This window comes from Psittacula echo (assembly GCF_963264785.1).
Source record: "Psittacula echo genome assembly, chromosome: 9".
NCBI lineage: Eukaryota > Metazoa > Chordata > Aves > Psittaciformes > Psittacidae > Psittacula > Psittacula echo.
Window position 1 is genome coordinate 18,014,074 of NC_137745.1, and position 16,248 is coordinate 18,030,321.

At 37.8% G+C, this 16,248-nt stretch overlaps 1 protein-coding gene across 11 annotated transcripts in view; it reads right to left on the bottom strand.

Moving 5' to 3' along the window:
• Positions 1-16,248, bottom strand: part of PBRM1 (polybromo 1) — a 69,085-nt gene that overhangs the window by 34,582 nt on the left and 18,255 nt on the right. For all 11 annotated transcript variants that reach the window (XR_013957619.1, XM_080625272.1, XM_080625276.1 and 8 more), the window contains 3 exons: positions 11,924-12,140; positions 3,353-3,494; positions 2,832-2,929 (listed from right to left, as the gene is read on the bottom strand). Coding sequence is in view for 10 of the 11 variants with exons in the window: in XM_080625272.1 (XP_080481398.1) it covers positions 2,832-2,929; positions 3,353-3,494; positions 11,924-12,140 (457 nt within the window). In the remaining variant the exon portion in view is untranslated. The remainder of the gene's footprint in view (positions 1-2,831; positions 2,930-3,352; positions 3,495-11,923; positions 12,141-16,248) is intronic.

Genomic DNA, 16,248 nt, shown 5'->3' on the forward strand with positions numbered 1-16,248 from the left:
TCTCATACATGTGTTCTACAGAATAAAAAATTTAATAGTTTTCAAATGTGCAAAGGTCAAAAGGAGCTCTAAGTACTTTGCCGCTGCAGAGAAAAAAGATCAGTCAGGACTAGGCACCTGCATCCATGACTTCAAAGTCTAGTGTGAACAGGGAAAACCCCTTCAGCCAGCATCTTTATGACTACTTTTGCTGAATGCAGAATATCAAAGACTTGAGATATTTATCTCAGTTACTCTGTATCTTCTTTAGTACCAGTTATAAGAAAATAAGAACATCAAGAATGTAGTATAAAGAAGGGTCTGAATTGCTTAAACATCTGCCAATTCCAGTCAAATGAAGTTACAAGACAATCAAGCCTGCCAAAACTGCAAACCCAAGTAGAAAATGGCCACGTACACAAAGCTTACAGTCCTAAGTGTAACTATTATGGTTGTCTCAAGAAATTTGACAGCACACCCAAGACACAGCTTATCAGGAAACAGTTATGTATGGCTCCCTGTAGATACACTACATGATCTACAAGCAAATCAGATAAGGGAGAGGAAAACTTATGTCAATAATGTCTAAACTCAGCTCAGACACTGTGGCCCTTTGAAATGCATTCTCTACAAAGCACTTTTAAACCAGCTTCCAAATTTCAATCTCTTTAAGACTTACTCAAGCAGTCATACCTTTGACTATACTATCTGTAAATACAATGACATCATCATAAACTATCTTCATTTGCTGAATGTGCAAATCTTCACTGTACAACTTGCTAGAAACCAAACAGCATCAGAGATCTTCCATAATCTGGATCTTTTCCTCCTACATTTAAAATATGCCTAATCCAGCATAGCATCATGCCTCAAATGCCTCTTGCTCCTGGGCAAGGTCAGCAATATAACCACTGAAAATTAATGTCATATTATGTGAGAAAATTCAAAATGTATCTTCTATAGGTTAAAAACCTTTTTTCTGCATTATTTTCAGTGCTGAAAATGTTAGTTCACATTAATCTGCTAGTTCACACTAGCAGACGAGCAATGCCAGAACAGAGACATGCTTTCAAATTCCACATTTTAGCACACTTCCAAATTTTAACATTTAGTTCAATGAAAGTAGGTAAAGCAAAATGGAAGCAGAAATAGTAAAAGGCCATGCATCTGATACATAAAAGGGTACTTCCAGACAACTTTCTTCTCTGTCACTAGTATTTCCCAATGGGATGTATTTTGCCCAGGTTATTATTTTCTTTCTTCAACAACATTTTGGAATTCCTCTCAGTGTTTCACTTCTGCTATCACAGCATTTACAGTCTTCTTTTACTTCCTATCTTGCAGCAAATGAAACTGATAGCAAGCATTGAACTGACAAGATCAAAAGCATATTTAGGTTCTTTTTTGGCATGAAGAAAATAAAATGATTCTGATTTCCCTCATCTATGAGCACTACTTTTTCTCTTTTAACTGTTCTTACATGACAAGACCTGACAGATCTTTTCTTTTAAGCATTTCAGTATTCTCTTGCACAAGGTGATCAAAAGCAACATAGAGTTAAAAGGACATTGATGTCAGTTTGACTTGCTTGATGAGGTTAGTACATCTCTTTGAATCTGAAGATCACAAAACTAGCCATTTTTTGGCAATTTGTTCCTACCTGATCTTCATTTGGTACTGTAGTCTGTCTTACCATTCCACTATGTTTCTTCTTCCTAGCATCCCTAGACTGTACCACCTCCTAAATCCATGTTAACATTTTCCCTCTGCAGACTTTTTATGAACATACATCATTGCACTTACTTGACTGCTCTTAAGTGAATCTTTGCTGATGGTCTATTTCATTCCCTTCTTCCCCCCACAACTGCTGTTACTTTGCCAAAACAAAGAACTAAAAATACAGGAAGCGGAAGGTTCATCAAAGAAAGCTACACCAAAGACATATGTTGAAATTACAGTTTTACACTGGCAGTTGCTACTATTGCATTATCAGCAGTTAGAACTTACTTCAAATGATACCATGAAGCAAACTAGAGAAATTATCCCTTGGAGTGAAATGCATCACTAGCATTAATTACACAACAGTTTTCACTTTTAAAGAATACTTTCCATAAGCCACCATTATTGCTCACTAAAAAGTATACTTTAAATCACTGTGAATTTTGTTTACATTACAGTATCCAGAGTAACCAACCTATTATCAGTTTGTCTATTTGTCAAATACCCTCTTTGGCATAGCCGCTTACAGGTAAGTAACAGAAGAGCGTAAATTCAGAACGGAGAGCAGAGCAGTCCTCTAGCATTAATGACAAAAACTCTCCAAGCAGAGTTCATGCAAAATGAAAATGTTTGTGCCAGGAAACCTCACCAAATAACAGTATTTGTAGACTAATACTATAAAATCTCAAAACACTATTCAGCTACGGCGTAAACTCAGATTATATTCTGAAATTGCTACCCAAACTACACAGTCATATAATGGAGAAGTAGTAGAAAAGTAGCAATAGTTGCTAACAACCTGTGAAGACAGGCCACACACCAGGCTAAAAAAAGATAACACAAATAAACATCCTGATATCCACTGACAAAATTACTTCATTCAGTGCAACTACAGTGTCCATGCCACGTGTTGCACTGAAGTTGTGTTGACAACTGTCAACTAGCGAATAGGCCAAAAAAGGGAAAATAAAGTCAAGAAATAGTTTTGAATTAACTGGAAACAACACTTAATGAGGTTAAGTTTCAGAATTACAAATCCTTACACAAATGCGAGAAAACATTGTTTAATATTCCCTTTAACAAATAAAAGCTGTAGCAATGTCATGGTCTGCAGGAACTACAGGAGTGCATACCTTTTCCTTTTTGAGCTTCCAGTATCAGATGTAGCAGAAGAAATCATACTGTCCCCATCCTCAATGTCATCTCTCCTAGCAAGCTCCTTCTTCTTTGCCTGAGAAAAGAACAAATCCCTGAAGCCAAACTCACTGCCAGACATTTCGAGCACAGTATTAAACATCAGAACAGATGAGATACACAAAGAAAGATGCTACTACAGGTTTTGAGACTAAAAAGATCATTCAAAGTATTTCCAGTGATTTACTTAATATAAAGTTGGGTGACATAAAATAGCAGCGTAATTCTTTTTAACTGTCAGGAAAAATTTTGAGGAAGCAATCTGGAAACACTGCCATTTCAGACTGCAGCACTTAGCTGAGAAAAAATCACTCTATGATGCTCTTCGTTCACATACTTCCCCCTAAGCGAGAAACTACTACTGCAAATACAGGTCTAGTTTAAAATTATTTTGGAAAAATATTAATTAGGGAAATAAATTCACATGTGAAGTTATATCCTTTTGATCTACACCACATACCTGCATAACCTGTTGCATTTTCAGTACTCTTTTATAGATGGCAGAATTTGGAACATTGTAGCGCTTGGCATTTTCAAACATCAAATTCAGATCAGCCTCCAACTGATCTAAAGTTTCATATTCATGGTTCTTCAGTTTGGTTCTGCAAAACAGAAAGACCAATCACATATCTCACAAGTTACACACTGCAAAACAGTTCTTTAACATCTTTATTTTCACAATAAATCAATAGCCAAAGAGCTCTAATTACATGAATTTGTTTTCTTTTTATGATGCTGCAGTAATATCTTCTGGTCGTAACTATATTAAGGAAACGTATCTCCTTTTAAAGAATGAGTTTAATTATTCTGAAAGCTGTCCTCTTGAAAGCTGTGCAGATTGAAGTCCTGTTCTCATACTCAGAGGCAGAAGCACAACCTGCTGAGACTGCTCCAGTACTCCTCAGCTGTGACCTGACGGGCCTGGGTATGATGTCAATGTGACAGGTTAGCTTTGTACACCCATCAATGCTGCCTTCCCTACGCATCAGTTCCACTCATCTTCAGTGAGGGCCAAAAGTGCCCAACACCTTTCATGTTAACCCACTCCAATTTTGCCCTCTTTTAAAACCACCTGATTGTTCATTGGTGCTACCTGTAAAGTGCAATTCACGTGAAAACAGTTAGAAAAGGACTAATGACAAAAAACATTTTTCATGTGCTAAACAGATGAATCAGTGCACTAAGTTTGCCAACAATTTAATGTGTTTTCTTCTATTTCCTTGCACAAGTGGTGAAAGCTCTAGCCAACTATTTTAAACCTTCCAATACCTCATTAAAAACAACAGAAAACAGATGTCCACAACAACATAGAAACCAAACCCTATCACAACTGTAAAACACAATCATCCTCCTTTCTCACCCGCCTGTCACAAACACCAGTTACAAATCACCTTCAAACCTAGTCTGTTTTTTACAGCACCCAGTTGAAAGTTAACCTGCCTGATGGAGGGTAAGCACTACCACAAAATAAATTTAATATAGTTTATTGTAATCCCAAGCTTTACCTGTCAATGTGACCTCACAGCTGAACCAGGGAACAAAGAGTAACACTTTTGTTAGACAGGACCCTCCACTGGTCAGCCAAGGGTGAGGAGGTCACGGTTGGATTAAACATGACATGAAGCTGAAACAGCTAAAAAAAACTACTGAGAAGTGCACATGTGTCTATAAAGCTGTCCTGATGGAAACACATTTTACAGTAAACGTCCAACTAACTGCATGCTGCCAGGATGGCTGTTATGTGTGCCTCACTGAAACATAGCAGATTGCTTTTTCATTTCTTTCAGATCTGAAGAACTAGCATGTCCTCAATGACTATGAGAAAAGCACAAAACAAATCTGGACAAATACCCTAAATCTAAGATGTGGAAAAAACGAGTTGTTGCTATTCTCATTTAAAGCAAACCATCGTAGATTCACATATCTCTCTTGAGATTTTGAGACATCAGTAGCTTGCAAGTCTTTATGCATTATATTTTAGATTATTTTTAATGTTTCCAACTGCAGCAACAGATAATCAAAATGTTTTCCTATGAACCTCACTTACTCTGCAATTCGAAAAACCAGGAGAGTTACCAATATAGTTTTCATTAGATTAATAAAAAGATAATAACAAAAAACCCCAAACGCACTCCAAACGCACCCTCAAAAGCAAAAGAGTTTGGATACCAAATAAATAGCCTCAACTTCCGTCTTGTAACACTTCAGCAACAATTATTTGCATATATGTTAAGGAATATGTGACCTGTATTAAAAGATCAAACCCAAATTAAAATCCCATTAAACTCAGAATTAGTTTGCCCTAAACCACTAGCATATGATGTACAGGCTCAGAAATACTAAGGATGTAAACCCTGAGCCTACTTCATGCTCTTGGCACTGTCTGGTAACAAACACTACAGGCCACCTTACATCTTCTCCAGCTAACCTGAACACGCTCTAGTAGAGAAAGCAGAATCTACAGAGTAAAATGTATGTAATTAATTCTTGTAGTCTGACAAAAATATTGACAAGCAATTACAGGACTTTAACACACAAACACCTGCTGGTGTTACAAAAGCTAACACATCATTAAGAGAATGCTCAAGGAAATATGAAATAGAAAGGCTTAAAAAACCTGAGTTCAAAGCCCCTAACTAATAAGCTCTTATTTACCCAAACCACCAAAAGTGAGTTTCATTTTTTTTAAAAAACAGATTTAGAACATTCTAGTTTGTCAAGGCACATGGGGTAATAAACTGTATAGACAAGCAGTAATTTCCTTGTTTACTGATGTTATTAGTTATCACTGCAGAGAAATGCTGACCAACATGACTTTAATCTCCCCTTGGATGTAGACAGCATCAGCATAATTTGTTTCCAAGTGACAACTCATATTGACAAATTTGTAGAATTAGGCTCTAACTAAGGATCTAATAAAGTGAAGAGTACCGTAACGGCCTTAGATTTGACTACTAAATACCTCAGATAAATGTTTAAAATGTCTCCATGCTTTCTATTGACAAAGACAACTGCTGAAGGACAAGGAAGGATTCATGCTTCAGAAATCCTAACAATCAAGCTGGAATAAAGTCCCCTCAAGATGTACTCAATAGTTCATGCTCTTGCAAGCAAGCAAGTCTGCATGCAACATTCTTGCTTTTCAACTCCTGACTCAAATTTTGCTTAAATATTACTATTACGTAGTTTACAAACATTCTTCTGCCACTCTGGCAGTTTGCCTCCTTCCAAATCAGAACAAGTCTGGATGAACTGGACAGCAGGATGAAGAAAAACTGTGCAGGTTTCCGGTCTTCCAACTAAGTCACTGAATTAGAATTACAGAATGTCAAGTTCACATTTTGACTGCTGTTCCATGAGGTCTGCATTCAGCTTTCTGACTAAGACTACATCTTAGTCAATCGTCCTTCTTAAACTTCTTCACTTCTTCAATTGTCCTGCTTAAACCACGACATCAATTCATACTGTTTCTCCTTACTATCACTTGGTACTACTGCTCTTTATGTGGAGCTTTTCTGTATCCATCTCAAAGTTGCCCTTAAAAGAATCACTGAAATTCTAGGATTACATTGACTAAAAAGCTCAACAGTAATGACCATCCTCCTGAGATACTAAAGACAACAGACAACTATATCCTTATCCCCTGTAAGTTCAGAATCTATGAAGTTAACACTGTCACAATGGTACTACAAATCAAATTTGCTGATTAGTTAGCATATCCTGATCAATCAAACTCTGTATGTTTAGGTGCCAGTTTTCTTGAACTGAGGAAAGGGGGAGCTAGCCATATCCTTTGGAGCAGAACAACTTCAAAGCAAGCTACAGGCAGAACAAGCAAGGCAATAGCATTTCCTAGGGAACATATCCCACCTGCAACAGTTTTCTTTTTAGAAAAAGAGAATTCTATATTGGTTCTGTACAATGTCATGAACTGCTGGCTCTTCATATGAGCAGATCTCCCAAGCCACTTGACACTAACAAATCTGGGATTCGCTTTGCTCCTGCTCCCAGAGACAGAGAGGCAGCTCATGCAGACCCCAGAACACCACTGTCACATGCTTCATCTAAAAATATAACACTAACTCCACATAGCCTCGGTATCCCACACTAGCTTCATCTGTGTGTATTTAGGCAGTGACCTATCCATATTGCAAAGCAGCAGTCTAACTCTGAAGCACCAAAAAGCAGAAAAACCATAATGAAACTGCCATTAGTCTTAAGTATACCATCCTATGTGCACCGATTCTCTACTCTCTTGTGATCCTACAGAAAAATCTTCAAACTCATGGACAAGGTGCAACCCTGACAGCAGCACACCAGTGAAGAAAAGCAGTTTAATTGTATCTTACTCCTTTAAATCTCAACCTAGAGCCAGAAGACAAGAGGATGAGAAAACACTGCCTTAAAAAGCATGATAATTCAAATTATCTTGCCCTCAAATAAAATCTTGCTTCTACCAGCATTTGTTTATTCACAACCAAATAATCAAGGTGCAGCCATCTGAGTTGAAGCCAACAGCCTACATTCTCACATTTGTACTCATGAAAGGCCTGACAACAAAAGAAAAATCCAGACTTGGCCCATATAGTTCAGAAAGGCAGACAACTTCCCACCACATACATGAAGAATGAAAAAATTCATAGGCACAGAAATAACCCTGTTCTAGTCTGTAACTAACCTCCTACCTTACCGTCCTCTTCAGCAAACAATAGGATGATTAATTAAGAGGGTTATGCACAGAAGTACTTTGAACAGTTTTAATTACACTCAAACTCAGCAGAACACGAGTATTGTGTCTTTCCTGGATTTACAGTATGAAATGCAGCTGCACAATACATTTTAAAAAGCCATCTCATCAGTCTTGGAAGGAAAGACTTTTATCAACATCAGTTCATTTCACAAAGCAACGTTAAAACTAACCAAATCTATGGCTCTACAGGAAGTCTCTGCCAACATAATACAAATTACACTTATACACTAGAAACCAAGAGCAATTTCTGTGAAATGATTGACAGTGATACAATTGTACCTGAAAGCATGAAGAAAACTTGGAAAAACAGGATTTTAAGCATAGCAACCTTTGCAAAATGAGGAAAAAGTACAGTTTAAAAGTTATGCTACAGTCACATAAGGCCACTAAGCCTAAAACAACACTGGCATGACATTTAATTTGGTCAAAATTAGAATAATAATAATAAACCCCATACAGTAAGCTGGCACTCAACTCCCTAAAAGATCTACTGGAAACTCATCAGCTCTTCCAAGTGGAATATCTGAAAGAACTGAAGACAAGAGAGATACTCTCCCCACATAATCAAAAGATCCATCTCACTGGACACACGCTATGCCTAAAAAACTCCTAGAAACGAAAAATACAAGCATATGGCTAAAACCAGTTCTCGTGTAACTTAATTTCTTTTATTCAGAAATTGTGAAGTGCTAATCCTGCCTCTTCAGGGAAAAAAACCCCAACCAACAGTAACAAAGAATGCACATGACCAAGATGGCATTCGATAAATGTCCTATTGAGGAATGACAGTTGTCATCTCATGAAGAACACTGGGAACCTTGTTTACTTGAAACTGTGATTTTATACAGGCCTGAAATACAATATGCATTGAAAGTACTTGCTAAGGTAGGAAAATTGGTTAGACAGACAGAAGATCTAAAAAACATACAATATTCAACAAATACGAAATTCTGTTAAGTGAAAGGAATGAAAGAACTGCTAGATCTCAGATGATGGGAAAATTTACAGGGTATTCTTAGTATTTGAAAGACACATTTTTTTTGTTAGAGAGTACTCTTCCAAGTGGCTCATTCATAAACACATAGAACACAATGTCATATTATTTTCCAAAAGTCAATGTAATAAATCTTAATGTACCTTTTTTTAATTAAGAACTTAAGTTATAATGGGCTTAAGCTCTGTTATTTTAAACAAAACAAAAAGTTCTCTATAAACTATTCACGCTTTAATCCCAAGAACAGTCTCCTTTAGTTCAAGATAAGTTTCACTCCTTTAATTGCAGTATTACTAGAACTTGTGAAATTATAACACAAAGTATGTTCGTATTTAGTACAAGTCAACTCAAATAATTAATCCAAAGGCAATAAGACTCACCATAAATCTCACAGTTCCAGGAGAACCTCAACACACCCCAGTGCAGTGAAATGACATGTTTAGATTCCTGTGTTGCAGACCATTGTCAAAAAGGATGCACATTCATAAGAAAAATGGATTTCAAATCCTCAAATAGTAGACGTCACACAAAACCAACTGTGGTTGATATTAGATCCAGGCACTTTTTTAAACATAAACTATAACCACAGGTTCCTGGAGCTCAAGACACCAGGGCGTGCCAATGAAGACACTAATTTCAGTGCCCGTGCACCCACACCACTCACGTGTTCAGAAGAGAGCTGTTGCCAGGGAATTCCCTGGAGTACTTCCCTCCTTGCGTGTAGAAAAGCCTGATCCACTTGCTATAGGGATCATAGTTACCAATTCTGTAACAGGTAATTAGGAACACAGTTCCTGTAAGCGTGCGAGGATCTAGCACTTAAGTTCCAGGTAACTGAACACATTCTCCTGCATCATTTCCCAACTATTCCTCTAGTCACTTATAATTGCAGAATGACTTTTCACCAGCTATGTGAAGTCTGCATGCACTTGTACCATACCTGGAAATCACAGCCCTCAGAGTGTCATGCCTTTCATTTTAAATAGGCTGTTGTTCTACTCATCTCAGCTATGCCTGCTGACAGGGCACAAGGTAACGGGAACAACTTGAAACACATGAAATTTCATCTGAACACCAGAGTACTGTGAGGCTGGCTCCCAGGAAGGTTGTGGAGTCTCTATGTCTGGAGATACTCAACACCTGACTGGATACAGTCCTAGGCAACTGGCTCCGGGTGACCCTGCTATAGCCAGGGGTTGGACTGGACGGCTTCCCTTCCCACCTCAGCTATTCTGAGATTCTATAAACAGCAAGTCAGGGGGAAACTAGCAGAAAACTAAAGCCATCAGCAGGATTACCTCCCACATTCAGGAACAGTTCGTGATCTGCACTCAGCTCAAATGACTGAGGGTTATAATGCTCATAAAGTGGTTGAGAGGCTGGGATAGGTATTATGAACATCTCATTAAAACAAAATATACCCATACTCTCTCTAGAAATCATACACTATTTTGTAAGGCTTTTCCTGCATTTAACACACACAAAACCTCCTAAAATATATGACTGCCTGTAAAATTTGCAACAGCCACACATTTCACAGTGCACTCTAGTAGGATAGCCTAGGTAGCCAGATGCCAAAGTGGAGACAGGAATGCCAGCCTTTACTCCAACACCTTCAACTTTTCACTAGGACAATTAACTTTCCTGTCCCCATCTGTGAACATGTGAACATGTCCCCATCATGTAAACACTATGCTCTTTGTATGTACATCTTAAAAAACCCCAAACCCACAAAACACAAAGTCTCACCACCACCAAAAAACAAGAACCACAATGTCAAAAACTGCTAAAACAGTTGGCCTATTACAAATACTGTACTTGAACTTGTGCGCTACAAACACTCATTTCTAAAGAGAACTGTCTCTTTTTATTTTCTAAGCTCTCAGGCAATAAGTATTTCACCACCACCACCCTGCAGTTCTTCGTACATTTGCATGGATTTTCTGTACTGCTCACATAGCCAGATGCAACCTGCCTACACTGGAAGGAAAGCAGAAACACAGCTGCTTCCCTATGGCAAATTATGTGTCCTATGACTGATACCAAGTATATTTTTAATGGAAGGTCTCTCCCAGTGAAATCTGTTTATACGTAATTTGAACCAATATTCTTTGGTACATTCAGACAAAAAGCTTCCTGACAACTGTCACCGATTTTTCTCAATTTCACGTTTTTTTTTTTAATCTCCATCAAGTGCATTTTGTGCTTTGTTCAAGATACTTTCTTTGCCAAGCCAACAGCTGTACTAAGACATAAGAAAAAACTGCTTTAAAGCTGTTGATGGATGATAACCAGTGTGGGAGCTCTGTACTTGTTCCCAAGTACATGCAAACATCCTCTGACAGGTTAGAAAAGAAAGGAAAACAAAAAAACCAGCCCAAAACTCAACTGCCCTTCCTCCCCCACAAAAAACCCAAACAAACAAAACAATCAAAACCTACAAAACCAGCTTAGTTTCTTTCTCATTTAACAAAGACGCTGCTTATTCACAATTACACTAAGTCTAGCAGATCATATTATGGTAAAACTAAAATTCAGACCCATTATTAGAGTGGATTACAAACACAAGAACAGTGTTAGGGCCCAGTCCTCACTCAATAAAGGACCAGCAGACCCAGTGGCCACTGGACAGGAGGCCAGGGCCACCTGAGTCTGGTCAGTGCCATTAAGGTCTGTTAATACACTCAGGACCCTGACATATATCCATCACAGTAGCCTATTTTGGAACACTCAGGTTTTTGATGTGACACCTGCATATCTGGCAGCTGATGAACCTTTCATGGCTCACAGACTCATAAAGAGTGTACTGCCTACTTCAATCCAGACTAGCTACCTCATGAATAACTATCCTCTGTTATACTTTCACCAAGACAAAAGGAACGCAATTACAAATATCTTTTTATAATTCAAATTGCTGAAGGCTATTAATTTAAAAAACATGGCAGCAAGAGGTAACCAAGCCATCAGGATCAAGGAAAAAGAATAATGGGGGGTTCTGCAGAAGCTTTCATCTCTGCTGCCCCCCTAGCCTTCAGACTTATAGATATGGCAACTTTTAAGGCACATGACAAATGAAACTCCATGGAAAATAAACCAAATGGCAGCCATCTATAGAAGATGATCAAAACTGATGCAGACTGAGTTGAAACAAGAAGCAACCAAATGTAAGGACAGATGGCATACACTGCATTTGGTATCAACAAATTGACTACAAGGTAGGATTCTGGAAATAAAGTAAGTCCTTGAATAATTTCGCACCAGATGGAGTTTGCATTCTGTTTTCTTACCTGATCTGCTGCAATGAAATAGGTGTTTTAATTTGCTGATAATAATCAGGATACTTTTTCTTGGAAGGCAAGTGGAAAAAGGGTTCAGATATGAGCTGGCCCTGATTATTTCGGCAACTTCTAACTGTGTCATAAAGCTGATAAAGAGGATTAGAAGTGTCCATGAAGGAAGTAATGCTCTCGGCTTCAGATTCTCCCTCTTCATAACGAGCAGCAGCTGCACAGAGAGAAAGGGAAAATGGGAAACTCAGTAGGACAACTCAGAGTGGGGTTTTTTGATGACTTTTCAAATGGATAAAGATCTAAATCAGAAGAAAAGGCAGTCCCTCAAGCAAGGGCGTTCAGCCGCTCTCTGGCAGTCAGATTCATACCTCAGAAAAGGACATCACAAATCTATTGTATGAGCCCCAAGCCGACAAAAAAAATGCACTTTATCTAGTTATTGGAACCTCTCTTTTCAGATGAGACTTCATTTCTGCCACTGATACTACACCCTTACCAGCTACAAGTGCTGAGAGTCCATATCAGACTCCATAACAGGACTGCTCAACCACACAGTACCCAGACAACAGCTACATCCTTATTTACCCATCAAACCATTAATACCAGTATTTGTGCCAAATACATTTGTATACTGAACTACTGTCATACTGACAAGAGCTTACTACAAGGATACAAATTGACAAACCATGTTTGGAATCTTCAAAGGTGCCTGGCTAGTAAAGCCAAATGGCCAAATTCAAAATGAATTTTTGCACATGTATCAAAAAAAAGTGACTTAGCATTCTATATTCATATATATAATTAGCATAAATCTTTCATATTTATTTACAAATTTCATAGCAAACCTAGTTATCTATATAAAGTATACATTATGCTTCAGGTTTAGGATGAATGAAAGAAATGCTACGAAGAGCTAACATTTACTGCAGATAAAATTAGGAGAAACATTATATGAGCAACAGAAACACAACTGGAACAAAAAAACATTGGTAGTGGAAATATAGGATGGAAAAAGTAAATGGCCACTCCTCCCACACTTCTCAGTAACACAAATGGTGTAATTTGTACCTCGCAGACAAGCATAACATAAAATCTACGTGGGTTTGCACATACTGGAGTTAAGTTATTCACCCTTTTTTTGCCTTTTTAAGAGTTAAAGTTTGAGGGAAAGTTCGGCAGATGACACACTTGGTAATTCAGTCACACAAAAGGCAGTACCCTAACACTCAAGCCACGTTTCCAGCTGGCATTTTTGTTATTGCTCAGCAGAGGCTGGCAATGTTTCAAGCTTTCTATCCAAGTTCAGTGAAGATGTACTGAAATGATGACAAAGCCAGGGGACACTCTCACTACATAAAAGCATAATACTATCATTTTTCCTCTGCAGTCTGACGTTGCAGATCTATGTGAGTGCATGCCATTTGGGACCTACCAGACAAGTTAGATGCAAACTAAAACACAAGCAGACCTTGTGCAAACACATAACAAAGATGTTCATTACTGATTCAGGGAAGACACTCCAAATTATCCTAATTTGTGTATGCCTACAAATTATCCTAATGTGTATGTCAGGCAGCTCCACTTAACGGCCTAGCATCTACCACGTCTACCACAGTAACCAGCAATGCAGCAGCAGGACAGAATAACTCAGGTAGAAACAAAAGAATGGAGTTAACACTATGTTCTCCTGTACCTAAACATGGAGATAAATACTAACAGCTAAGAGAATGCTATCAGGTAAAGTAAGTTTCAAAAATAGACTACACAGCAAATAGTCAAATAGATCAGTTCTGAGTGCTTCATCAAAAAGAAACAGAGTAGAAAAAACAGCAGAATATGTTTTTATGAAAAAGAAAGGAAATAAGAAACTAGCCAAGTATATTGCTATCCTCTTACATGTGGCAGCCAGCAACAAAGCAGTTCAATACCCTAAATAAGAAACGTACTTCCTTTGCATTGGAAGTAGAACACCATTCATTCCTTAAAATAAAAATCTAAGTAAATTAAACAGGCACTAAAAGGAAAGTATTTACATAATATTGTAATGCAGCTATAAACACTTTCAGTATGATGTGTATGTTCTTTAAAAGCAATGTGTCAAACATTACATATTCTTACATATTCAGAAAATTACACTCCTCTAGTACGAAATCTGTTCTCTAATGAAAACTGATGAAGAGTGTATTATTCAGATCAGAAGACAGAAGAGAAACATATTTTGCCATGAAACAATCTAATGCAAGAGTATAGATTGTTTAATATGCAGTAGCACCAGGTGCCATACCCCCACCAAGCACACACTAGCAGTGAAGTAACAGTCTGTTATTCCTCTTCCATGCAGCTGTTACCACTACTACAGTTAACAGAGAAATAAAAAACTCTGCAGCAAACCATAACTGCAAAGCATCTGCCATGCAACAGTCCCAAACAAAAAGCGCTTCCTGCTGTCCATTCCACACCACAGTGACTGCTTCCTAATGAATGGCCAGTTTAATAATGGAGTGATGTTAAACTGACTTCACTGCAAAAGGAGGAAGCCATCTAATTTACAACTGGAATTGAGCTTTATCATCAGATATAAATGCATCTATCATAATCATGTACTCTTACTCAATGATGAGGCAGAAAAAGAGCAGAGAGTATTTGTGTGTATGTGAAAGCAAATTAGTCTTACTCAGTAAATTATTTGCTTTAAACACTGTCTCCTTTGTGGTCCCAAAGCACCTAGGCAACAATGAATGCTCATAACCTAACTGAATATAAATGCTAGTAAAACCAAACGCAGCACCCAGTCTTAAAACATTAAATTTCTAAATTTAATAATGTAAATAGCTTTGTTTACAAAATGGCATACTTTTAAATAAGTACCACAGAATGACCATCTATGCCTGCCTTTACAGATTTCTAATGGGGAGCAAGGATGCTGCAGAACCTGCTCATGCACTAATATATTTGAGCTGGAAATCTACAAGCTCCATCACACCATGACACCCTCTGAAACTGTGAGGATAAACTCCAAGTTGGAAACAGATATTGTTCATTGCTTAAGCAACTGCTAGAATCCAAGAAGCTCATAAAGATTTAGTTCTCCATATTGAGAAGGAGAAAATTCTCTTCATGTTCAGTCATGCAGCCTAGTTTTCATTTATTTTAACGAGCCTTAGTGGAAAGAAAAAAACTAATAAAAAGACTTGGTTTAAATAAAAATCCTTTCCATGCAGAGACTGGAAGCACAGGGATGTCCAAGTAGTGCATTGGAGGGACAGAAAATCTTAGGGGTGACAGAGGTCTTCTAAAAAAACTGACATTGCCCCTTAGGTGAATGTGATAAAGACAGAAGAGCTGCAGCAGCAGCAAAGCAAAGAGCTCAGATCTATATGAAAGACCCTATGAGAACGACAATAATGTCCATAGTAAAGGTAGCACCTGAAAGTGGTTAAATCACTTCAACAATTTAAACCATATAAAGACATAACAAGCTATGTGTGTTTACAGAATTACGATCTGCAAAAATAGCAGCTAATAATCACACTGAACCAAGCCAATAAATACTCCTCACACCTCCCAGAAAGCAGCTGCTCCAAAGTGATAACTCAACTCTGCTTTTGTTTGCAGCAAAATGGTCAGAAACAATTCTACAGCATGTCCATCCACTGGAAAAGTGGTGAACACAATTCAGTTTCCAGGTGCAAAATGAATGCCCCAAAAATACAAACTGAAGAGATGCATCATTTCACACCAATGCAAAAATAATGTTAACAAAAAATAAAACTGAAGATGTGTAAAACATTTCAGAAACTGCCCCTGAGAGGAAAGCAAGGAAGGTGCTAAGAATGTAACTATCAAGACAAGCTGGCTTAAAAGACAACCTGTAACAATTTATGACTGATACTGAAATATCTGATATAATGCATATATTATGGCATATATGCTTATATTATAAAGCTAAAGCATGCTTATGAAACTAAGGGTGCTGTAGGAAGGTGTGCCTTTTTTACATGCTTTTGTTTTAACATAAACCTTCACGTCAAATTTCACACCTACTAGGCTAGACCAGATTATTTCTGAATTATGTTCCCACATTTATCTATCCTTACACCTCATACATTATCTTCAACTTCAAAAATAAAACCTGAGACCCAATGGCACAAGAGGACAAGAGGAAACAAGCCAGTGTCAGTGAGATTTCTCTCAAACAATTGTAGCACTGTAAATCTTTTTTACTACAAGAAGCACCCAATGTCTTACCCCAGTGTCTCAACTTCTGTTTCATATTAGGAGGAATAAAAATGTGCAGCAGTTTCCTAAAGCTTGGATAAGTA